At 28.1% G+C, this 27,365-nt stretch overlaps 1 protein-coding gene across 1 annotated transcript; it reads left to right on the forward strand.

The window, feature by feature from the left end:
• Positions 1-1,293: 1,293 nt before the first annotated feature.
• On the forward strand, positions 1,294-25,519 carry LOC147070098 (uncharacterized). The gene is made up of 3 exons (XM_085949910.1): positions 1,294-1,297; positions 12,435-12,536; positions 25,374-25,519. Exons 1-3 carry the CDS (start codon positions 1,294-1,296, stop codon positions 25,517-25,519), a joined length of 252 nt encoding a protein of 83 aa, XP_085806036.1.
• Positions 25,520-27,365: the final 1,846 nt, after the last annotated feature.

Raw genomic sequence — 27,365 nt, forward strand, 5'->3', positions numbered from 1 at the left:
TAATGTCATTTAATACTTTCTATATAATTGATATGCTAGTACTACACTGTAAGAGTCTGTCAAACTATGTAGGTATTATGAGAGAAGGTATCAAATCATTTGTGATTACCCGATTAAAATAAATGATTCCTTTATTGTCATATCAGTATATTTTGCAAACATAGAATTTACGTTGACGTCTATGTTTTCTTTTACATTACCCATTTTAATACGTCTCCTCCCTATCTTGTTCTCCCCTATAAATCTCCATACATTTTCTATAATGCATTACAAACAGACAGATACACATATAAATCAATACAAATATATGATGTAATGTTTTATTTGTATATCTTATAGATATCTTCAAATATATTAGGATTTCACGTCCTTAATAGTGTAGAATTACTGCCCAAAAGCACGGTTAATATCTGTAAGTATGGGGCAAGACATTGTATAGATACACTGCCGATTTGTTGGCAAGATAAAGTGGAAAAAGATCTTCACATTTATGGCAACACAGGTTGAGATACCAATCGACAAAGTAGAGATGACTGGATTATAATGTATACTCAGATTGTGTACAATTTCTATTACCCAAGAGTGACAAGCTTTGTAGAATTGTTTACTTTTTTTTTAACAATTTCATCATTCTGTTAAAGTTTTTGTATACTGGCCGCTTGATTATCAAATAATATATTATTTGTCACGTTGATATTGAAATAAATTTATCCTCAGTGACATGTATTAAATTCAAATCAAATTCAATCAAATGATATCTTTTTAATCCTAAGAATGTGTCTGTAAGAATTTACTAATAGTGACAAAAAGAGGCTTACTACAGGCTTCATTTATCTATCCTTTTAACTGATATTTTAGAGCAAATATCTGTACAACCACATTATGAAAGCTTTAATATTTCAATCATTAAATTTTTGAGATACAGCGTCTAAGGAGAATAGAAAGTTATACCTTGAACTTTACCAATCTTGTTCTGGTTTTTAAGTTAATTGTTGACCAAATATTATTTTTCTCAGTAGTTATGAAAAGTCGCAGAGGTGTTTGTAAATAACCATTTTGGTATCTTTAGATAAACCTGTTTTGATTAATATATGATAAAATATATTTATCTATAACTAATGATATAAGAAATTAAATATCAATTATTGGTTGCGCTTTTCAGTAGACTTTAATAGGATGGAATGTTTAAATCTAGGGGCGTAGGTTATATGAAAGTATGGTGAAGTATTCATGTTACTATACAAGTATGATGAGGCAGGCTAGTAATCAAGTTGCAGCAAAACTTTTACGTATATGGGTACGTTATAATGACGGTCAAAAGTAAATCTTCCGTGATGCCTAGCATTTTTTTTATCGCGTCGTTAGGTATTTCTCGTAAGTTGTCGGCTATTGTTGGCCTGCTTCATTCAGTTGTATGAAAAAGCCGATTCCTTGCCCATCTTTTTATTTAATACCTCTATGGTTTACGCCCACGGTGGCCGCGCGGCATAAGCGTTGGACTACAAAGCCGTGGGTCCCAGGTTCGAATCCTGGGTCTGGCAAGTACAAAAATTGTTTTTCAATTTGTGTGTGTCAGGGTATGGACCTAATAGGTTGAGCAAGTGGCTGACATCCATTTCTCGTAAAAAAAAAAAAAAACAAAAAATCTGTCAATACAAACCTCCACTCTGTGGAGGCCCATATGATCCTATCAGGATCGGACATGGTCGAAAAAAAAAAAAAAAAAAAAAAAATGGTTTAAATGCTGGCAGGAGGTTTTATCAAAGATTCCATGCACTGACCTTGATGATGATAAGGCCGGCGCACTAGGCTGGCTCCGTGATTTGGTTTTCACTCACTTGCACTACCACTCTCGCGCATTAGCTTTACTTTGAGTCACTCTGTAGTTTGTAGTTTGATGGTTGGCTAATGAGATTGATTGTCTATGAGTAATTGTGCGTTACGCAGCATTGGGAGAACTGATAATTCGTAATAAGTTATTTCTGTGATGCACATCTTGACGCGTTTATGGTCTGGATGTAACTAAATTGTTTATATCATCACTGGATACACAACAATCATTGTGTGGATAGTTTAGGAATTTTGTCTGGGATTGCGCTGCCATAATTGGCCCAACCATTATTTATTAACCATTGTCTACTTAAGCAATGACATAAATTTATAGCAATAACGGTAAGTAAACAATTTAGTATCTACACTAAAAGCTGAAGAATGTTTTCTAACGCAAAGGTTCATAAAGCAACATAAATAAAATCGATCATAATGGACAGCGAAGTATGAGGTATGAAGAACTGTGAAAATTTTCATTTCTTTTGATATCAGAGGAAAATGAAAGTAAGGAATGGTATATTTATATTTAGTAAACATAAAATGTTTTCTGGCAATTACATAACATATTCACGTTTTTTAAGCACATACATACCTACTTAATAAACATGAGAAAACACTTGAAAATACACATGAGTAGAGTCTGAAATGTGCCATAAGTATAATACTCGTAATATATAATATAATGTTATGAGAAATATAAAGCATTAAAAAATATTTTGAACGAATAAAAATATTACATCATGTTTACACCCACATAATATTATTTTGTAATATCATAAAACATAGTTTATAATTTAAAATAAGTATTTCACTAGCCATAATATATTTTATTATAAATGTTATCGAATGAAAACTAATAAACTTTATGATAATATTATTAATATGTGTGTGATAAATATAGTTTACGTAGCTCACTAAAAATACAAAGTTAATAATAAATGTATATAATAATATTTCTTCTGTCTTCTTTTAACAATATTTAATCGTAATAGAATCATATAGGCCTCCAAAGAGTGGTGGATTTTTTTATGTTTTTACGAGAAATGGATATTAGCCACTTGCTTAAAGTGATTTCTTTACCTACCATAGGCACAAAGTAGAAAAATACGAAGCTTGCAATTTGAGAGATTTTTTTGATAACTAACAATTTTAACTGTATTTATTAATATTAAATATGTATCTGAAAACATTAAAAAGGATATTATATTTTATTTTAAGTCAAAGATAAACTTACAATAACTATTGTAAAAAAATGTTATAAAATGTGAATTTGTCACAGGACAATTGCATATATTTTATGGTAATTTTTATTATTAAAATTTAGTTTACTAAGTTTTCTGTCTAAGAGATTTTTGACTAATTCACAGTTTTAATATTTTTTATATTTATTTTAAAAAAACATCGATTTTTATGTATAACTTGAAATCCTTTTTATTTGCCTCTGGTTTAAAAATTCGTTATACAATATCCAACAAAAACGATTTCGAAACCAAATACCTAAGTGTGCAACAATTAATGGGTGATATTTTTAGATTGTAGTATTCTAAATAGGTAATAGATTATGGTATTCATGTTGGATTATGGCCACACTGTGATTTAGACTGTGAAGTAGACATTAATTTGTCTCATTCATTATAATACTGATATTCGTTGTTAGATTGATAAATACCTACATAATATGTTTATTACACGTGCAATAAATGATGTACCTATCTAATATTTTATTGTTATTGAGTTAATTTAACGCAAGTATATTAACGTAAGTATATAATTCAATTATAATGATTTTAAAGTTGCATATTTCTTAGATTTTCTTTTAATTTTCCACACTATTTAATCAGTTCTATAAAAAATATCTTCTTGAATTAGATTTAATTACTATTGACTTTATCTACGTATTAAATAATATATTATTCATTTCAAGTCACTAAACTTCTGATAATACCAAGGTTTAAAATGAAATCTGTGCATATAAACATATTGATAAATAGTGCAAAATTTGATAAAACCATTTTTAAATTTAATACGAGTATATATTATCGAGAAAATGTGTATAATTCTACATATTAATTATATTATTTTTTAATGCGAGAATGAAGCTGATATAAATCACGTTGATGTTTAGTAATGTCTGCTTTATGACGGTCAAGTTAAGATTCCTTGAAAATTTGAGGAGTAAAAATTATCAATTAGGTACTTACCACTAAATCCTGAGATGTATATAATATCTCAGAAATATCAAAGTATTTTGTGTGCTTACATATAATATTATGAACCTTGTGGTTTTTTGTAGTTTTTATAATCAATGATACAATTATATAAAAATGTATTAACAGTATATAAATAAATAAGCCTAAGCTAAAACTTCGTAACTTAAAAAAATAACATTATTTTATGATAATTTTATTATAGTAATAGGATTCATTAAAACACGATTTTTGGCATTCCTGAACATTCCTCCCCTCCACACATTTCGTTCATTAAGTGCCTGGCTGGGTTTCAGACTTTTGACAGTCGAATTTTGGATAACGTTCCGTGTTAAAAAAATCAAAGTCTAGGAAATTTGGCAAATTCTAAATTTGGCACCCGAGAAACAATAGTGGCACAAGTCCAAATTTGTCGTTTTTAAATTAAGTATGCAGAAATGTTCCAAAATATCATTTCTATCCGCACAAATAGCGGCATAATTCTTAATAATGGTTGCTTTAAAAGCATTTTTATCATTATCGTATTATAAAATTTTACTTTAATTCAAGCAGAAATAGTGGCACAATGATCATTATGCCATTATTATTGTGGATAACATTTAAAATGAGATGACTCAAGTGTGCCAACTTCACGCTATTATAGATTAAATCAAAAAAACTGATAAACTGAAAAACCAAAATAAAATATTCAAACTGCTCTTCTGCAAAAACAAGTTTTTCTAGTTGTACCACTATTATTCCCCGGGTGCAATTTTTTCGCGGTATAATCTAATTATACAATGAACAAACAATAATATAATGTAACAATTAATAAAACTTTAAAATCCTGTTGGAATTGTAATAATTGAGTACTATAATAGCATTGTCGTGTTATAACAGATAATTTCCCAAAACCATTGACAAGATTGATAGGTTGATCCAAATGTCTATCAAGATTAGTGTTCACAACTTGCTGGCATCTGAATTAACACCCAGAAAGTTTGTTTTTTGGAATAGATAGGCATGTTAATTAAATCCTCGTCTAAACTTTCAAAACAACTCACTTCGGATGTTCCCGAAACCATGAAATGAATATTTTATCAGCGGAACGAAATTTCATGCTACAACTAAAAAACAATAAACAGAATTATAATTTGAATTAAGGAAAACTTTTAAAATCAATCTTTAAACCCAGAAAACAATTTAACACGTTTTTGTATCTAGAAATAACAATCAGTTAATATGTTTAGTTACCCGATTTATTAGTACTTATTCTACAGTTAATTTAGTACTTCGAAGACCGGTTTCATACTAACGGATATTTTTTATTCGATTTTTCGACTCTAAAATAAACACCATAAATTTCAACTACCAACGTACTTAGTAAAAATAACAATACATGTATTCTGTATTCATTTATTATTGAAAATACTACAGTGATGACACATAACAATATTAGTGGTTTTTTTTTTTTTTTTTTACATAAGTATATATAATTATATAATGGGTATTAATTGCACATCGCGAGTCAAAATTACATATTCAAACATAGTCACAAATAGTTCACACAAATTAAATAGTACCAAACGTAACATAACGTATCACAATTTGGAAAATATAAGGAAATTAAGTATTGATAAATAGTCACATAGAAATACGACAAAATCCACAAAACGAACCAATATTTCACCAACTAAAAGAATCCTAACGCTTGGTTAATGTTACAATAGTCGGCTATGGTCACATCATAACATTTCAGTTCTCTAAAATAAAGCGTGATATTACGATATAAATTATCGTTTTAATATCATCAGATCGATAAAATCGAATATAAAAGAATATGGATTGATAGTACATTTTTTAATACATTAGCATTTCTGATCTATCTATACAATAATAATAATCTTTCATCAAATTTATCATTTATTTTTGAATGAGTTTGTTAATAGTATTATTTACCATACCTATATACTATTATATCTGAATATAATTATGGGTAAATGTGCCGCAGAGGTGGATATGAGATTTTACAACTTTCTTTTTAGACCAAACCAAACTTAACCTAACATAACCTAACATAACCTAACCTAATCTAACCTACTCTAACCTAATATTACCTCATATAATCTTAGTTTGTGATAATGGTGTATGAAAATTTAAATTTTTCAATTAATGATTATTGGATCGAAAAGCCGATGCGCCGAGAGAAAAGATATTTATTATAATTGTCTACATGGAATAAACTGTTTTTGCAAAAAAAAATATAAAAGCTCGTGCCCACCTCTGCGGCACAATTACCATAATATTTAAAATACTATCAAGGTTATTCTTGTTAAAATATTTTTAATTTAATCCCAAAGAAGAGAAAAATGCATTTTTTGTCGATATACATATTAATTTTTGAGTGTTACAATAATCTATTGGCAAATGAAAATTATTTCTAACCATAGTGAAAAACTACCATTTGACAGTAAAGTTGTCGATTAATGTGCAAACCATCCATTTCCGATGTGAATTTCATATTTTTCAATGTTGTCGGCACGTTGACAGTCCATTTTATTGTGCGAGTATAATAATATATTCTCATTAATTATATATTTATGTTCGTGTGGATGTATTATATGCTATTTTTAGGTTAGTTATAAAAATTTTGTTATGTTTTGATATTTTATACACACTCAATTTGTAATTTCATAATCGTATGACAGGTTTCAAGCTCCCCTTAATAATAGATAGTTTTAAAATAAGATTTTATTTACAGGATATGTATAATAATAAAAATCACGTATTTAATTTTGAAGTCAATTTATTCAACTTGGTTATATAGGCATTTTAGTACTCAGTTCTTCAAAAATGATATCTATTATGATAAGAAAATCCTCTGTTTATTTTGTGAGGCTGAGAAAAAAAATAACGCGTACAGATCAATCATTTAAATGGTTCCTTTATTATATTATATCGTCCAATTATTATCATGGCGTAAAATGTATACGAAAAAAAATCCTCACCTTTTAAATGATGGCCATCAATAATGTGTATCACGTTGAACAAAAGCACTTTTAGACGAAATTGGAGTAGGGATAGATTTGCAAACGTGAGACTTGTAATAAATTTATTTTATACTAAATAATTCATACTAAAAATATACGATGAAAATACTGAAATATAAGAGAGGCAGGACCCATCCTTACTTAGGCGTGACCTTTTAGATTTTTATAAATAATTCTTTTTAGCATGTTTTACCTATCGTGATATGGATTTCAATAGCTTTTTAGCGAAGGAGTGGGAAGAAACAATTGAATTGGAATACATTTACTGCAATATCGGAAATTAATCGATGAAAATATACCTGTCGATTGCTTATCATTTTGCAGTCGATTGCAAACATCTTGAAAAGAGTAGGTACAGTTAAAAATATGTTTCCAAAAAATTATAGGCAGGCAGAAATATGTTTTGTTATAATATAGTAATATTTTTTTTGAAAAAATGAGACATGACACATATCACACATTCATTAAAACGCATTCATGATATATTTTTTTTATAATAGTACTTATGTATATTTATTTTATTTATTGTGTGATATTAAAATATTATACATATTTTTATTCATTATACTTGAGGTTGTTAGTTCTAATGTTGGTAATTTCGACAATCTGGAGCTAATTAAGGACTGCTAATAAATTGTATTTTTACAAACATATTAGTAACTAATTAAATTAAATGAATAGTTTAATATCTTTTATAATACTGCATTTAATAAAAAAAATCTTGTATAAAGTAAGCCGTAAATAGCGGCTTCTAAATATAAATAAATCGATTTAATTCTATTTAGTTAAGAAACGGATCTGGTTTTATTATTTTATGATTATACGAGTACATACGTTGAAAAGGTTTCTACTTACATAATCAGAATCAAGATAAATATCAGAAAACTAAAAACAGAGGTTACCGACTTTGAAACTAATATTATCATCTTTACTCATTTTGTTTATGCTTGATTTTTTTTAAAAATTAAAGTTAATTACAGTAGTGTAGTGAAATATAAATGTAATTAGAAATATACAAAAAAGAATCACATACCTACACATGGGCTTTGAAAAAAATACATAAATATCATATTGTGATCCCACAGAGAATGGAACTCGGAGTCTCTAAGAAAAGGCCAGTACCGGAATAAATTCTAAAGTTAGTTTTTAGAGTTTCAAAATAATATTATATTTTCATAACCTAATAAATATGTAACATAGCTAAATTTAAACAGTCATTTAATTAATTTAATTTAAACAATACTCAGTCAATATTGGAATAAAAAAGTAATTTTAATTATATATATATACTTACACCACACACTGATAATGGCTTAGTGGTGACGTGTTGGCTAATGTTGTGGGTCCAGGGTTTGAATCCATTGTCTGGAAAATTGACATCTTGTTTTTAATATTTGTTTAGATAAATAGTATGGGCTTATATGTCGATCAAGTGCTTAACATGAATTTCTCGTAAAAATAAGATCTGTTAGTACAACCTATATAATATTATGATGTATAAGAATCAAAATATTTTTTTTTAAATAAAAAACAGATGAATAAAAGAAATATTCTTCATGTAGCCATTTTATCTACTTTTACAATAAAATTAAATATTCTTTAAAAATTCAATATGACAGTAAAATATCTAGATGAGTATCCACACGATAAAAAAAAAATAAAACTTGACTACCTACGATTTTTTATTGTGAAGACTTTACTATTCATATTTATATCAACTTTACTTTAGCTCTGAATGTATAATATATTTATATATCTTTATGCAAATCTGTAAGAGGATATTTCTAAAGCTTTCCATATGGCAGTAGGTACTACTAACATTGAACGATATATTTGAAATGTAAAAAAAAACACAGTTAAATTACCATTTCCGTTTCAATACTTAGCATATGAGCCTCTACCTACAGCATAGCGGATTTATTTACATATTACGCCATTTTGTACAGTAAGTGAGTAATATTTTTTTAATTACCACCAAATCTTATGTACAGCCATAAAACGTGCCATTTTGTTATGTATTTAATAAATAATTTATATTACTTTTAATAACCAGAATTAAATTGTAGGTTATATAAGTGTATAAATTTCAAGTGTATTTGACCCAAGCGCTAAGAAATAAATCTCACTTACAATAGATTATATTGGTCCATAAAGATATATATTTACGAGTTGATTAGTCATTCATCCAACTAATTGGATATTTATTCTGGATAACGCACACGTTGAAAAAAAATCAATATGTTAGTATTCGCGTTTTCAGAGACAAATTTAATACACTAACACTGTTCTACAGTAAGACATGATTTTAAATGAAACGTATTGAATCTCTTTAATATATACATTAATTAGGCGTACCAAATTAACTAAGAATGATTGTTTTTAAAACTTGAAACATAATAAATATCAAACTTTTAAGAATACATTTTTGTTGGAAACTAACCAACATAAGTCTCAATATTTACAAAAAAAAAAAGTTTTTAAAAGAAGATGATAGTCGTATTAGGTATCACATACATTTGTGAATATACTGTGAGTAGTAGCACGCTATCGTTCTAATGTGTATCTTTAATTGAGAAACGATCCACAAAAATTACATTAAGCATGAGATAAACAGTGATTCACGAATAATTGTATTTTGTTTTTAATGAGTATTGTTTAAATTCTATTTCTTATTTATAAATCTTGTTTTTTCAAATTAAAATTTATTTCTGCATCTAACATAAAATGATTATTTCTTTAAACTCTATACCTATATACCAGGGTTGGCCACACTTTATTTTTCTAGGATCGACTAGTTGAAAAAAATATTTATGGCGATCGACTGATATCACTTGTAAATAATTATATCATGCGAGAACAATAAAAACCCATTTCTTATAATTCAAATTCCCATGTATTTTTATAACTGATATTTTATACATATAAAAAATAACGATACAAAAAAATGGAATTAACGACAATAATATAATATTATGTCTTTCATTTCTAAAACAATTAAGTAGGTAGACATTAACTGTAATTTCGACAAAGTTACACAGTTTACCTGTATATCGAATATTAGAAATTTTGTAGTAGCCAAATAACATGCAAACCCTTCGCCAGGAAACATACTTAAAATAAATTTCTATACATGAATTATCATTTAATTACATCAATAATCAAATCAAATCAAATTGCACCGCACAGCCATGTATTTAAAAATATAAATAACCGTCGAGGGCAATAGCGCCGCAGGCACACGTTTATTTTATTAATATTTTAGAATGTAAAATGAGAATTTGTAGAATTTTAACCTGTAAAATTTTTTCCAAGTTTAAGCTCATCACTTGTGTTCTTCACATGACTGTATTTCTTGATAATGATATGTGAAAGAAGAGATAAGAACTAGTGGATTTTAAGAGCTGGAAAGTCGAGTAGTTTTGCCTCGTTTGAACACGAAATATTACAATATATTATTATGTCCGCGATCGACGCACTAGCCATCCCTGCTATATACTTTCAAACACTTATATCCCGTTTTAAAAAGTAAATATTGAATATGGCCCGCAAGTATGAAAAGTATCCATCCCCCATTTTTCATTAATAAAATAACACATTTTGCGTATGACATATTATATTATATTATGTTTATTTTATTTTCTACTAGGTACTACAGCTCGTTTTAGTGTTTCGTAATTCCAGGTTATTTGATTAACTGAGTTATCACAATTCTACTGTATTTAACATAATTCGGGATTAAATTAATACGTCATGTTGAAAGGATAAACGAGGATTTAATAACTTACTAACGATTGTTTACTTTGTTAATTGAAATATTTTTGTAATTAAAGTAATGTTATTATAAAATGGGTTTTTGTTTAAAACAAACACATTTAAAAGATTGCGTATGCAGATTCTTACTTAGGTCATAAATTTAAAAATAAGGTAGGTGTGTAATATTACGAGCTTGCTATTATAACATAGTGTGACATATACATTTTAATTATTTCAGTACGGAGATTTTACATTTTGCTGGCAAAATTTTAATTCGGGGCGTGTAAGGTAAGATTTGAAAATTGAAAATTCAACGAATGCAAATTTTATAATGGTCTAAGTCTATGTAATTAATTAAACTTTTTGCGTATTTTACGGTACGTCAGTTTTTTATAGATATAAGTATCTAGAATGTAAATTATTATGTTATACATTTTATTTCGATGATTACTATATTGAAAATTAACGTGAAGTACAGCTCTACTAAAGAAATTTAGCATACACTATTATATAATTTACTCACAGAAAATGTAAGATAGAAATGTGAAAGTTAGTCACCATGGACCAAGGGCTTTGGAAGCATGTTTAGATTTATAATTTAAAGATTGACATAAAGCACAAAAAATACAAAGCCCTATAGAATGCTTTGAAATATCTTTTTTAATTTTTATGCGCGACACGTTTACGCAAAACGTTAATATGTGTTATCCGGACGTAAAAAATATTTTTAACACGTGTTTAGTTGATATTATATTTGTGTCAGCCTTTCTAAAAAAGCTACATACTTTTCATTATTTTTGTGTTCCCTGAAGTTATCGATAATTTACGTTTTAAAATATTTCGATAACCTAATCAAGACGTGCCTAAGACGTTAATTGAATGATACATTTAAGCTATAAAAATAATGTACGAGCGGCTTACGCGTCGGCTTATAATGTTGTGGGTCTGACAAATATACATATTGTTTTTCAATTTGTGTTTGGAGTCAAAATAATATGGCCCAAGTGGCTAACATACATTTATCGTATAAACAAAAATCTGTTAATACAAATCTCCATCCTGTGGAGGCCCATATTATGATCTTTTTAGATTGGACACGGAATATATTATATTATTAAATGTTATTTTTTTCATTTTTTGGTTAAATAAGATTTTAGTAATACTATTTTTTTTAACAAAAAATGTCCAAGTTAAAATGGTTTTTGTTTATATGATTATTGTACATTTTTGCTAACAAATTTTTACATAAAAATACGATAATTATAAAACGTAACTAAATGAGTTGAAATAAAAGGTGTGCCTACCTCATAATTGTGTAATTTGGTATTAGGGCGGATTCATATTACGATTTTTTTTTGTTACTACAGTTTTTATCTTTCAATGCTACATTATTGTGAGATAGATACTCCAATTTGGACAACGGTGTAATAATATAAACCTCTATGTTTTCTACACCGAAAAAATATTTTTATGAATACTGGTTAAGTAGTTAAAGTAAAGTCATTTTTAAAACATAGACTCATTGGAAGATGTCAAATTGTATATTAATTAAGTACCTAATTGTTTATTTTATTTAAAAAACACATTTAAATTTGTTATCTTTTTATTTTTTCAGGTGCACTGTTACCATTATGGGCGACATTCTTACTGAGCGTAATTGTACCTGCCCAAGCCCGAGTCGCTGGAAAAATTGGAATTTACACAAATAATTATAATGGTGAGTCATTGTAATATATTATTATTTACATATCTCCACATTTGTCGTGTAAGAAGTCTCGTATTGAAACATCGTACGAGACATTAAAGCTCGTTTCAGATACGGTGGATTCCACGCGTGTTGGATCGCGCGGGAATTAACAGCCGTTCACAAAAACGCGGTTTTCACGCGGAAGCTTCGGTGTTAATATGGAAGTCGAAGAAGCAATTTGTTTTTGGATGGTCTACGAAAAAATAATAAAAAATCAATGAAAAAATTAGTATTGGGTGCACCCAATATTAAAAGATAGGCTTACAGTATTACTGTTAAGCCTTACACATGGCCACTTTAGCTAAACTCCTTTAATTATTTTAGAATTTCGATAAAACCATTTTAAGTTCTTATGCTCTTATAAAGGATAGTGTACCCTCTCTATCTGCACATATTTCCATCAATTACTACCAAACTCACTTTTTTATTATTTTATTAGAATGCTATTTGCTCTGGATATTCTAAATTATATTTATTTTCTCCACATCGATCGACAGGTTCGGACCGCGCAGTTTCCACAGAGCTGCGCGGATTCCGAGCGGGATTAATTTTTTGTCAGTTAACTAGCGGACTGCTGTTCCGCGCTGAAAACTGTGAAATAATATAATATTTATATATTATGTTAGTAAAAATTGGCTCAGATCGCACGGTTTACATTGCATTATTATAATAAAATTATTTTCAAAACAATATTTTATTATTTCATTTCGCGCTGTCAAACAATAGGTATTATTAGCATTATATTTTTATGACGACTCTTGCATCGCATGCTCGTTTAGATCTATTTTATAGTAGCATATCCAGCAGTATTCTGTTTATAGTACGGTAGAAATAGTTTAAACCAGAAATTACTCATGACGACCATTACACCCGAACCACCAAAACACCAACAATTATCTACGATCTCTTTCACGCATTTTAAAATGGGTTTTCTGGTAAGTGGTACCCACTCATAATAATTATTATTACAAACTGTAATGGAAAGTTTATCATATATATTTTACTGTATAACAATTAAAATAAATGTATAATGCACGTGACGATAAAAGATTAATTTAAAAATGACTTTTATTACAATGAACTCTAGAATCATATTCTCCGCAACGTTAAACATAATAAACTATTATTATTTTAATATAATTTTGTTGTATGTGATTGTGCAAGTTAATTTGTTTTGTGGAAAAAAATAAGGCATTATAATGACATACACCCGAGAGCTCTCTAATATATTTTGAATTCTTTATTTTTGGCTGTTATACCTCACCTGTGTTGTTAAATATTTTTTATGCTTGATGAATATCAAATTGAATGATAGATACATTTTGTATAAAAGAATAAAAGCATTAAATTTATTAACTCACATTTTGTGCTTATTTTTTTTTTTTAATACTGGTTTCCAATACTCACCTTATTTATGCCTTGATTTATATATAATGCGTTATAAGGTACAAGACGTATTAAATCGGGTAAGGTGAAAGAATAGATAACTACTTCAACGAAATCTCTAAATTTGAAGAATGAATATTTGCGAATCGTTTATTTTAATCGGGTCGTGCTAGAAAACAAATGATGGGATACTCTCATCATAGTTTGACATACATTATGCAGAACTAAGCCATAGTTGATGAAGCTGCTAGGTACCACTGTTACCTAGTATTTTTTTTAATAAATAAGGACCGATTTAATGATTTTGTTTAAATAAATTTTGCCAATCCGGACCTGATTACTAAAATTTATATGGTTTTAGTTCGTACTATATTATTATATAGTGTTTTATTTTATACAATAAATTCGTAATTCACTGAATCAACATGTTTACAGTAATATGAGGATTTTTAATATTCAATATAAATAAATACTTCCAAGATATGTTATTATAAAAAATAAATACGTAAACTTACTGTAAGTCACACTCATGATAAAATATTTTAAAGGCAAAAAAAAACATTTTTTTTCTATAATCCTCTAATATGAAGATAAGGTTTCTTATTTTAAGAAGATGGTATAATCAGTAACCACAAATAAAACAGTACATTAAATGAATATCTTCTAAATAATAGGTATCCAAAAAACAGTTTATATTTTATTGAGGTATTTAGAATTTTAAATTATAAATGATGTGCCCAGGTGGGTATACCGTATTTTTTTTACACGAAAAACATTTAAAAGGTGTTTTTATAAAGAGATCTTGTCCTTTGTTAAAATTCATACAATGTTCCGACAAGTCTTACAGAATTCAGGTTTGTTGTATTTTCGAAAACATTTTGGTACCTATACAAAATGTATTTTCGGATTTTAGAGTTGTATTCAACTGTATTAGAAACCCGACATACAATGTTTCATTTGCATTACAATACAGTTTTTGTTGACATTGAAAATAATGTAAACACTGAGTCATATTTATTTTTGATAGGTACAGTGAATTTTATAAATGTTATGGAAAATAAAAATACATCTCGAATAGAGGTCATTAGAAGTAGATATTTGGTGTACGAGGGTTTGTTTATTCTTTTAATACGTTGTTATGTATAACATAATGGAATACATTCCAATTTTGTTAAACAAAATTATACAATACGGGTAGTAGATAAACAAAACTTGAACCAAAACTCAACATCTATACATATGCCAATTAATAATAAAATTTACTGTCTCTATCTTAGAAATAATTTGTAAAATCAAATTTTGACTATTTTCATGATACTAAGGCAAAGTATAGATTTTTTCTACATGACTGTTTTTTCTAGTATAACTTAACAACAGCTAATTGTTGAGAAACCTTGCATTAATAGCCTAATTATTAATTAATTTAATCTTTTTATCGTAATATATTGAGTTTTCACCACGTGTACTTCTTTCTTCTTTTCTCGTCGTCCCTAATATTTTAAATATTAATAAGGATTAATATATAATGAAACTGTCAGCAAAATCTAATATTTGATCCGGTATCTCTAGTTGTTACAACTGACCCAGCACGACTTACTCTGAGCAACGTTTGCTCTCGGCTAATCAGATTTTTTTTGACATTCTTAGAACGACGTTTGTAATCATACACCTACACTACTCTCCATAATAACATAATATCTAATATCTCTTAAGAATGGTTTATGCAACGAGCCCGAAACGTGGAGGAATGAAGATAGAAATAGATGTGGTTAAAACCTAATTTTATACGATAACAAACGACCGAGAAAGTCTCAAACACTTAATCTCGTTATCTCAAAAGTTGAGATAGTACAACAATACATGAAAATTACTCACTTGTAATCAATTATCAAAAGTAAAATAGTCGGTTAGTAGTACTGGTATAGTAACTATAGTAAAAGTATAGTAGTAGTGTAGATATAGAGACAAGCAGTTTGATTAAAGTTTGATCTTAGTTTCTTATAAAAATTTATAAATTCTATTTTTAATACTAATAAACTGAAATCAACGTTTATAAAATTATTCACAATTATCATTTGATATTTGACCTAATCTATTGAATATAATTAAATCATTAAAGTCGATTATTTATAAATATTTGTATGGGTCTCTTAAAAAAACTACTAATATGATTCATATAATCAGGTGGTTCAGGCTTGATAAGACTTGTACAAAATATTCCCTGGAGAATTATCGAGAAATTTTAATTAATCTTGCATATCGTTTTACGAACATATTTCTTCAAGATTCTTATTAAACTGGTGGGTGTTATAAAAATTATTTGAATTTAATTAGATTTACAAAATTCATATTTAGGTAATTTGCATTTAACGCCCGAGTCCGGAAGACCTAAAAAAAGTTTTGACGTATTTTATTCTTCCAGGAAAATTTATGATTTTTATTTTAATACAAATTTTTTTTTCGATTAATGTTATTTTAAGAGTTTTTTCCTAGAAAAAACTCAAAAAGCCGGAAAACCAATATTGAATTATTGTGAAAAATATTTTGATATAAGTAATGAAATTATTGATTACCAAGAATTGAAAAAATCGCTTCCTGTAACAGATTATTAACTGTGGTCATAAAATATGAAATGCAACGGAAATTAACTAACATATAAATCATTGGAATATTAATTATTTTTCCTAACAATATTCGATGCTCGCTGACCATCGAAAGATAAAAGCATTGAAAAAAAAAGTTTAATTGAAAAGTTAAAATCATTTTTTAAATTATTACATATTGAAAATTAAAATTAAAAGAATTTTATGATTTTTTTTAAACAAGTGACAGCGCTCGACTTTTTAACGAGTTTACGAATATAATCAGATAAGGCTTTTACAAAGCGGTGTTACTCAGGAGAGATAATACTTACCTACTTAAAATGAAATTATTTCTTTTCATACTAAACTTATTAAATTACCTGCGAGGAGATCCACTCCAACGTAAGAGACGGAGATTAAAGAAAACCTTCCCAGTCAACATCTATTCTTTTTTAACCCTCCAGTTTGCTTACTTTCTTCCTTTAACTTAACAAAATGATATTAAATTTGTACTAGCTGTATTGAAAGGGTATTTTTCTGTTCAAATAAATTATAGTGCTTTTTTTCTGTTATTCGGTAGCTGGATTTCCACGTAAGTATTTTTGAAATATAAAGTAAAAATTATTGGGGATTTTCTTTTTCATTTTATTTAATTATTATAAACTTATATTTTTATTTGCACCATATTTTTCTATCTTACTATTCTGAGTGTGTATTTTGAGTATCTAAATACTGATTCTATTACGTAATAAAATAGTTTTAATTTTTAACATAGTCGTAAAGTAAGTTTTCTATTTATTTATATACAATTGAAATTCTTCTTAAAAATTTAATTTTTATCTAACTCACATTTTCCTATGACTTTAATACTATAAATAGTTATTTAAGTAAATAATAATCATAAGCATGTTTCATGATTGAGTGTCATTTTAAAAAAGGCTGAACATATTATTACTAATTTCTTTCTGTAATTTTCCTGATGCAAGTTTTAACGTTTTTGCCAGAATTTTTTGGAAGTGTTCTCTATTTTAAGTCGCATGAAATAACGATTTCACCGAACAAATTAAGTGTAGTATCTTATATTATGCAGCTAAAGTAGGCATTTAATCCTTATTGGGAGCTTTTTAAATTTCCCTTCCTTAATCAGACCATTCTTCATGCCTCACGTACCGGAAATCTTCCTTTTGAATAGGAATTTATATCATTCAAAATACCAAATGCTATTGAAAAATTTTACAATCTTTCAATTTAACACTCTTTAAATTATTTGTTTGGCATTTTTCAATCTCAACCTCAACATTATATTTTTTTTTATTCCACCTAATACCAAACATGCATTTATATAGTTTAAATTTCGAAAAGTTTAAGTTTTATGACACTTATTTTTGTTAGTATCAACGCAGTGGTGAGTTTAGCGATTCATTCTGAAACTCATGATAAAAAATAAATAAAAACCATAAATGACAACTGCCTCCGTACCTAATAAAATAACAATGTATCTTAATAATTATATTGATTATTAAAATTAATTATTTTTGAAGATAACTGCGATGACACATTCGTTTGTATAGTTATAAGTATGAACCTTAGTTGTAATCAATTTGTGAGAAATACGAATACATCGTTTTAAGAATTTGGCATAATTTAATAATAATTATAGGCCTGTTTTCAACTGTGTCGAAGCCTCTTTCAAATCATCTGACAAATCGATTGTAGCATATATCAAAGAAAATTGTTGCTATTTTCACGCCCTCTAGAAGGATTGTAAAGACATAGTAACTTCACACGCTCGATCTGATTTCCGGGAGTAGGTCATGGCTAAATAGTATTTTCATATATATATGTCATATAAAAGCTGTCCTGCCCTTCTTGCATCGGTATTTCAGTTCAATAACATAATATTCCATTGTAGTTTGTAAAAATATATATTATGCTAAGTTGAATTCAATTTTGTCGTAATGATGCATAATTACTTATACTTAGTTAAATAAAATATAATAATTTTTCTCAATATTTATAAATTTAATAGGCATTTATTTATCAAAATATATTTAAGTTATGGCAAAAACTGTCATGTTAATTCTAAATACATAAGTAATACACTGTTAATAATTATCACCAAGTACTGACATCAAAATATACCCGTAATTTTTTAACTTATATTATATGAAAATTATGGCAAAAGTTTCATGTTAATTCTAAATACATTGTTAATAATTAGTTAGTATTAATACCTACATCAAAATATAACCGTTTTTTTTTTAATTTTTTACATTTACAAAATTCAATTGACGGTGTGAGTGTCACATAATTTAATATAATTTTCATAATACGATAGGTATAATTATTAAGCAATAATTATGGGCACACTATAATAAGTAGATATTATTTTGCAAACTAAAAAAATACTTTTAATTTTATTAAATTGTATAAAGCACCATAAAACATAACTAAGTAGGAATTACGTTTCATTTTGATGTTTAAAGAAATTTCCACAAAAAAAATCATAGTTTTTACAAATATCGTTATTACCTATCCTCCATGTGCCGACAGTATACTGCCCTTCTAAAGAAGAAGGCAGTAACTGACTCTCACACACTTTCGAGATAAATGACATAATCTGGTTTTTTCCAACTTCAGTACTGTGAATTAATATAAAACGGTAATATTTTTTATTAGTAGGATGTTAAAATACAAATAAAGTAATAATAAACAAGCAGTAACTGCAATAAATAGGTGCAGTTACTGGCTTTTTGCTAAGAAATTTGTATTATTTTAGCAGATGTCCATTTTTCCACTAAGGCTTTTAACGGTATTTTAGTGATAATTCTGATTTTAAAGTGAACAGAATATATAGTTTTCAAAATTACCTAACGGATGGCATTCATAACTCTATTTCACAAATTTTGCGAGTTACTGCCTTCTTCCTTGGAAGGGCAGTATAAAGAGTGGTAACAAATATGATTTTGGGAGCGAAGTTTGAATAATCTTGAAGAATTTTTTTGAATAATTTTGTAGAAATACTATGTGTATGTTATTACGGTCTTATCATTTAATCACATTAACGTCGTCGTTTTAAAATTATAGAAAAATAAAGCCTTATTGATTTTTTTTTATAACGTATAATACATTTTATTTTAATTGTCACCTGTCATTAAAATATAGTTTATGTACCTCTATTATAAAAAACAAAATAATATTAGTTTTTTTTGTTTATTCCAATTTTGAATTTTACCACAGATTAAAATAGAGTTTGCATAATATTATTATGGATTCGATTTAAATTTTTTGTTCTTTTGTTTGACTTTTACTGCTGTTAGAATTATTTCAATTTTGAAACATTGTATGTCTAAATACTAAATATTTTGATATTGAAAAATGTCATAATTAATATTGTTTTATTAAAAAAGAAAAAAATAATATAAATCAATCAAATGACCTCGTGTAAAGCCAGGTACTTCTTCAACAAGTAAAATATATTTTTGAACTTTTCATTGGAGTTTGCAATACACCCAATATTTTTAAAATTACACATTTTGCGTTATGTATTTGCCACTATATTATGACAATTGTGTATTTTGTGATGATTCAATATGTGTTTATTATGCTGAGTTAAGTTATTTCAATTTTAAAACAGATCTTGACTTGCCACGTGATCTAAAAATTGAAGAGTACATCTGTTGCAGATGGCCGAGAGATATTTTCTGATACCAATTTCTTCCTCTACAAAGACATTTATACGCCAAGCCATACATGGATCCTCCATCAATATCACATCTTGCCTGAATTATTATTCTATCAAATTTTCTGTAAGTCTCAAAACCGTATAGTAAGATTGGAGCATATTATAGTATTATTTAGTGCTTTTCGTGAGGCTGCGATTTTTTTATATCTTAGCGAAACAATTCATAGAGATGTTTTATGTAAGTATAGTATTATACTTTATTCTAATTTTTTTTTAAATGAAAGCTCTCTAATTTCTTTACGTAAAATCCATTAATTATTCAAAGTGTTCTCAGTAATAATTTATTATTCAAGAATCAAAGACTGTAAAGATATTATCTAATCTATAAAATATCATTATTAAGTCACGCGAAAGCCACGTTTCTGTGCAAACGTGACATTTCATTTTGAAACGTTTTTGTGTTGTTTTCAAGAAGACTTTATAATGTAATAATATTTCCATGTACCACCTGAATTTTATTTGATTTATTTTAATACTATTCCCATAAATTTTATCACAAATGCAAGTAATTTATAAAACATCCGCCATTTTATTATTGCACTTAAATGAAATCATATTTCACTATTATTTTAAAAAATACATTAAAATAGAGCTGTAACACTATGCGTTAAAATCTGGGTGCTTTACTAAAATTCAACGCAGTTAATAATATTATATAATAATAAACATGATAAACATTAAAATATTATTTTATCAGATATCAACATGATCTTAATCTAAATAAACTAAAGTTGTTGAAAACAACATTTTTCTGTATAGATGGAGCCTAAATAACAGGGGTGCATTCAGACATAAAATGTCTACGATTTTTTTGTAAGCCTCAATAATTTTGTGTGCTAAAAAGTAAATTATTTATTATGGTAAAACCAATATAAGTATATCCATTCCTTTTCTAATTATATAAAAAGTTTATTTTTATAGTAAATATGCCGTCCACAGTAAATTAGTGTATTCTGAATAAATAAAGAAATCAATAATACATTTTTTTAATGATACATAGTGTTTCAGCTGCTGATCACGGCTGAAAATTAACCAAAATCTAATACATAAAAATCAATATTTGTCTGTTTGTTCGTATGTTAAGCGCTGCCATACCGTTCATCCGATTGCGATAAAACTTTGTCAACTTATTGCTTGCACTTGCGCAAATAGTATAGGCTTATATATAATCTTATATATAATAATCATAATAATAATCCTATATCTTATATATAAAAATGAATTTCTGTCTGTCTGTCTATCTGTCTGTCTCGTATGCGTTCCTAAACCATTCATTCGATTGCGATGAAATTTTGGTAAATGGTTGTATGCACACCCGCGAAGGTTTCTGAATTAGAAAAATCATCATCTTCTTCTTCCTCATTCTATTTTTTTTTTCGTATGGTTCCTATACCATTCATCCGATTGCGACGAAACTTTCGTCAGTTATTGTACGCACACCCGCAAAGGTTTCTAAATTAGAAAAAATCTTCTTCTTATTCTTATTCATTATATCTTCTTTTATTCGTATGGTTCCTATACTATTCATCCGATTGCGATGAAACCTTCGTCAGTCGTTGTGGTAACACCCGCAAAGGTTTCTGAATTAGTACAACCATGTTCTTCTTCTTCATTCTATCTTATTTTATTCGTATGGTGCCTATACCATTCATCCGATTGCGATGAAACTTTCGTCAGTGGTTGTGCCAATACCCGCAAAGGTTTCTAAATTAGTACAACTATCTTATTCTTCTTCTATTCATATGCGTTCCTTCACCATTCATCCGATTGCAATGAAACTTTGGTGAGTTGTCGTGCGCATACCCACAAAGATTTCTAAATTAGAAAATCATCTTCTTTTTCTATTCTTATGGGTTCCTATACCATTCATCCGATTGCAATGAAATTTTGACCAGTTACTGTGCGCACGCCGGCAAAGGTTTCTGAATTAGTACAACCATCTTCTTCTTTTTCTATTCGTATGCGTTCCTATACCATTCATCCGATTATGATTAAACTTTTCTCAGTTGTTGTGCGCACACCTGCGAAGGTTTCTAAATTAGTATTATATAAAATACAAAGTTTGTTGTTTGTTTTTTTTATCCAATTTTTTTTTTTTACTACATATTAATAACAATAAAAACGTTTGCATATTTTGGATTCGATTTTAATTTAGTATTCTTTTGTTTAAGCTTTACTCCTATTAGAATTATTTTCATATTGCCATATTGTATTACACAGATATTTTAATATTAAAAAAATAATTACCTCTTAATATTTTTTAAATATCTAAGATAAATATAAGCACGAAGCGACCCTCTGCGAAGCTGGGTACGTCAGCTAGTAAATTAAAATAATTAATCATAGTTATATTTTTTTTATTCACCGCATAATTCACAAGATTTAAGAATGTAACATTCTTTTTATTGAACATGCATAGTCTCAGAAATATATTTATATGAAAAAAAAAGAAATATATGAGATACAGAATGGTCAGTGCACGTCGGCGCGATTCACGAGAGACGCAGGTTCGTATCCTCCTAGGGGTCATATTTTTTTCAAAAAGATTTTTTCTTTTAGTGATATAGTATATCTCAGAAGTGTTTTCAAATCGTGTATGTTTAAAAACAACAAACTATGAAACGTCATGAAAATTATTGACGTGCAGCAAATTTTATCATAATCTTTAGTACCTTTTTTAAGTCTTACTTCCATACTATTATATTTATACACTATCTTTATCGAAGAAACGATATCGTGGAACTTTGGTGTAGCAAGTAAAGCTCTATTTAAAATCCACTCTCTGTCGTCAAATTGTTACAAAGTTACTTAATTTTCTGATACTTTGAAAAAGATATTGTTAATATATTGTATCAAAAGCATTACGGGCGTATAAAGCGCATTAAATATTAAAATATCATCCTATCTCTTCTAAGAGAATATGGCGGCAAACCATTTCTGTACTTAAAAGCTTCCAGAGTTTTTTTACGGCCGTGTGCCTGGCTTAAAAGTTTCCAAAGTAAAACTTCTACGATGCTATGACATGGATTTTATTACAGTATAAAAAAATCTCTCCCAGAATAGATATTTTTTTACGTCGACGGAAACGATTTTTTTGTCAAATATAATCAAAATTCAGGTAGACAGTATAAAACATTATTTTAGTGCTGGAAATTAGTATGAAATAATGATAGAATAGCGATCGTATTAAATATAAGGTAGATATTTAATATAAATTATACAAAACATCATTTTATTTATGGTCATTAAAAATCATTCTTTTACTAGGTCGTTATGGTAGATTAATATGTTGATACGTGCATTTAGTAAATATAATGGAAATGAAAAGCAATCAATTATTATTAAAATAAATAAATTATATATATGTATATAACAGTCAGTACCGACCTTAATTATAATATGTAAACAGGTGCACAAAACAAGCGATGATCAACCACTTTCAAAATCCACTTAAGCCTCGTATTTCCTAAGGGACAAAATTTCTCGCAACATGATGCTGCAACGTTGCGTACTGTACGTTGTACGTAACATAGTGCAGCATTTATACGTGACGCGTGACATATTGGATGTTGTCACTTCGCAAGCGAGCGCAGAAGCGACGCGTTTGTCCCGCGTCAAATGTTGGCGAGTGTAGATGGGTGTGTAACATGTCGCTCAACATGAGTCACTCGAACATCAACTCTTCTTTCTCTTTGTCATAAGTAGTTCCGCATTCACTACCTTTTCTTTCACTGACCAACACAACCTCCTCCACTTTCCTGGTGTGTACAAGCAAAATGTTTCGCGACATTATTCCCGAGACACCGACGTAGATGTTGAACATCATGTCCCACGACATGTTGCTTTATTTGTCCCCTAGTGAATACATGACACATACACTACATACATACGTACATTACACGGCTTAATGGTTTATAGAAATTGATTCTATAATTAAAATAATTCAAATAAATGTCGATATATTCAATTTTATTTCTGTTAAATTCATTACAATAATGAGTTTAATAGCAAATAATAAATTAGTACCTACAATATTCTAACCTTAAAATACAATGCAGCGTTAAAAAGAAGCTAATGTAAAAATCAACTACGTATGCTTAAAATACAAAAACAACGTTTCTACTAATATTGAATTTTTAACATAAATAATATGTTAGTTATAATGTTTTAGTTCATTTTAAGTAGGCACAGTCGATTTCGCTTAATTGGAAGACATTGGAACTAGGGAATTTTGGCCCAATGAATTGTTTGCCTAGATTAGGCTGAATCCACATAACATAAAATAATGAATATTATTCCTTAAAAAAATGATTTATTTCTGTACAGTTGTAATAATGTACGGTTGTAATAATAAAATAGTATAATATGCAATTTATATCTGCAAAAATGTATCAAAGGTATTCACATAGACTTTATTTTCATCTTAACATGGTAAATTATTGTTATCTATTTATTAATTGTCGAAAATTCTTGACAATTAATCATAACAACTTATAACATTTCATTATTTTCTTCATTGCACGATAATAGAGACTAGTTTCATCAGAATTGTAAATGTCATTTATGCACAAAAAATCTCTAAAAAAGTAGAAATTTTCATATTTTTCCAATGTTCAGCACATGTATTGTCCAAATTAAGCGATGTAAATTACTGTTATAAAAATACCACATAAGCGTTACAATTGTATTCATGTAAGAGCAGTTGGAAATAATTAAGGTAACAATTCTTAACTTTACCCTATGTAAGTCGTGCGCAGTAGAAAACAGTGTAGCATGCGCCATTTCAAGATTAAGTTGTTCCACTAAAGTTACATGGTTTGGATTATGTTCCTTGAAATCTGGCCCAAATAAGCGGTTGTCCCAATTAACCGGTGGCTTATTTAAGCAAAATCGTCTGTATTTCTCTTTTTCCATCTAAAATTATTAAAAGATATGTCAAAGTAAATATTATATTTGCAAGAGTTTGATATTTAACAAAAAGTTTTTCTGTAAAAATATTATTCATGACTGACGTTGGAAACCTTCAAATACTATGTAATACTGAGACAACTCTCTCTGTTAAGCTTAATTTCGGTTTGTTCGTTTTGTTTACAGGGAAGTCAACGACAGGGATCAACGAGCAGATCATCTGGGTCAGCATTGGTATGGGGATCACCATCGCCATCCTGATCACAATAGCTTTATGCTACATCCTTAAAGAAAAGTGCAACAAGAGGAGGGAGTATAAGCTGAATCCATGAGAACGGCTTAAGCCGCGGGAGTACTACATTAACGTGTAGTATAACTGTGGCTTACAATGCATATACTACTAAGAGAATCAAGGATATTAAATGAAGTTATCACACATTCATGTAATTAACATTATATTGTATGTTACACTCAATAGAACTGAAAAGTTATATTGTTTTAATTCCAGACGTAAATTAACAAAATAAAATTACAGAATTATAAACTAGTTCATTTGAGTTTACTTAAGCGTCTCACATTATAAGCATCTTCGGTTTTTGAATTTGTTATAATATGGCAACTTCAACCTTTATAAATTCTTTAATTTACTGCTTCAAATTTATAATAACTAAAATCCTATATAATGATTTTTAAGTAAAATATTAAAGAAATCATAAGCATATTAACACCGTAAGAATTAATAATTCTTATTGTATTATGTTTGACCGGGATGGAGGCTTAATGATTGAAAATTATAAATAATACATATTTTATTCAACTAATTTGGGTATACATCATCTGTACTTCTTATAGATACAAAATACATAATTTTGAAATAGCATAAAATGTGTACGAAAAGTTAAGAGGTGCCCAAGTCGGTTCAACCAGCTATTAGGCCCATCGAATGGTACGACCTGGTCCCCGTACATGCCAATAAATCATGTAAATTCTGTCAAAGCACATTTGTTTTGATTGCGTGCCAAATCTCAGTCTTGGATAACTGCTACTGAGAAATTTCTAGTCATAAAAAATGATGCTTTAGGGTCATTTAATATTCCCGATTAAATCTGGGTGTATTGCAGAATACGTGTAGTTTGGTGGGACTTTTAATAATGGTGTGTTTACTTTTTTCAGTCTTCAGTCTTTTATCAGTCATCTTCATCTCTCATATTCTAATCTTATGAAAATATTGATATTAAGCAAACGGTTTAAAATTAATTACCAGATAATTCTATTAATTTATAGGTATTATTATATTTCTGAAGGAGTGTGAATGGTGAAACGATTTTTTCTTAAAAATATCCTTGTGCATCCTATAGTAGCTGGCAATGCCATTTTTCCGCGGTATAAAATAAAATAATATTATTATTCGTAAATCAAAAGATCACTGCAAAAACATTCAGCAGAGTATAAAATGACCTAATATTAGTGTCTTTTAACACTCATAGTATTATTGTAGTAAATAATATATCAATGTATCTGTAAATGTGGTAAAATATTTTTGATGCAAAATAGTGAAGATTTGAAATATATAATTTTATATAGGGCGTATATATAACAATATGGTTAATATATATTATTATTTAATCGAATGATGTTGAGTTTTAATGTATTTGAAAAAAATATCTAGAAATGATAATTGATTAATTCAACAATGTTTTTTCGAATATTTCGTTCTCAGGTAATTCTTTTCTTAGAGTGAGTGGTTTTGGGTAAATATTAGCAACCAATGAGTTATCTCATTAAGTGCTAACACCGCGACTGGCGCGTTTGGAGTCGTTGGGCATTAGATATAATTAACGTGTTATTTAAATGTGGTAATTAAATGGTCAGCAGTGATTGTGTAAGCTAATACATCTAACTGTCTTGTCATACTAATAAATGAGTAGGTTAGAAGAAAAATGGCTTCTCTTCATTTATAAAATACACAACAGTCACTCGTTGTGTTGTTAAAAATATGACATTTTTTTAAAAATTAAGCAATGAGTTAAATTTCTTAGTCTACTTTATGGGATTCCTGATAAACGAAGCAAAACAAAATAAATGCCAATTCTTCACAGTGTAACAGATGATACACATTATCATAGCAGCGATGCTTTTGAAACTGTGGATTAATTTGTTTATCTTAGGCTCCTTGTC

Source organism: Rhyacophila brunnea, unplaced genomic scaffold (assembly GCF_057557595.1).
Source record: "Rhyacophila brunnea isolate RB1 unplaced genomic scaffold, BYU_Rbru_1.0 scaffold_22, whole genome shotgun sequence".
Lineage (NCBI taxonomy): Eukaryota > Metazoa > Arthropoda > Insecta > Trichoptera > Rhyacophilidae > Rhyacophila > Rhyacophila brunnea.

Excerpts from the sequence above, each read along its gene's own strand:
- LOC147070098 (XM_085949910.1), top strand. Across the intron at positions 12,537-25,373 it reads TTACACAAATAATTATAATG|GGAAGTCAACGACAGGGATC; the intron begins GTGAGTCATTGT and ends TTTTGTTTACAG.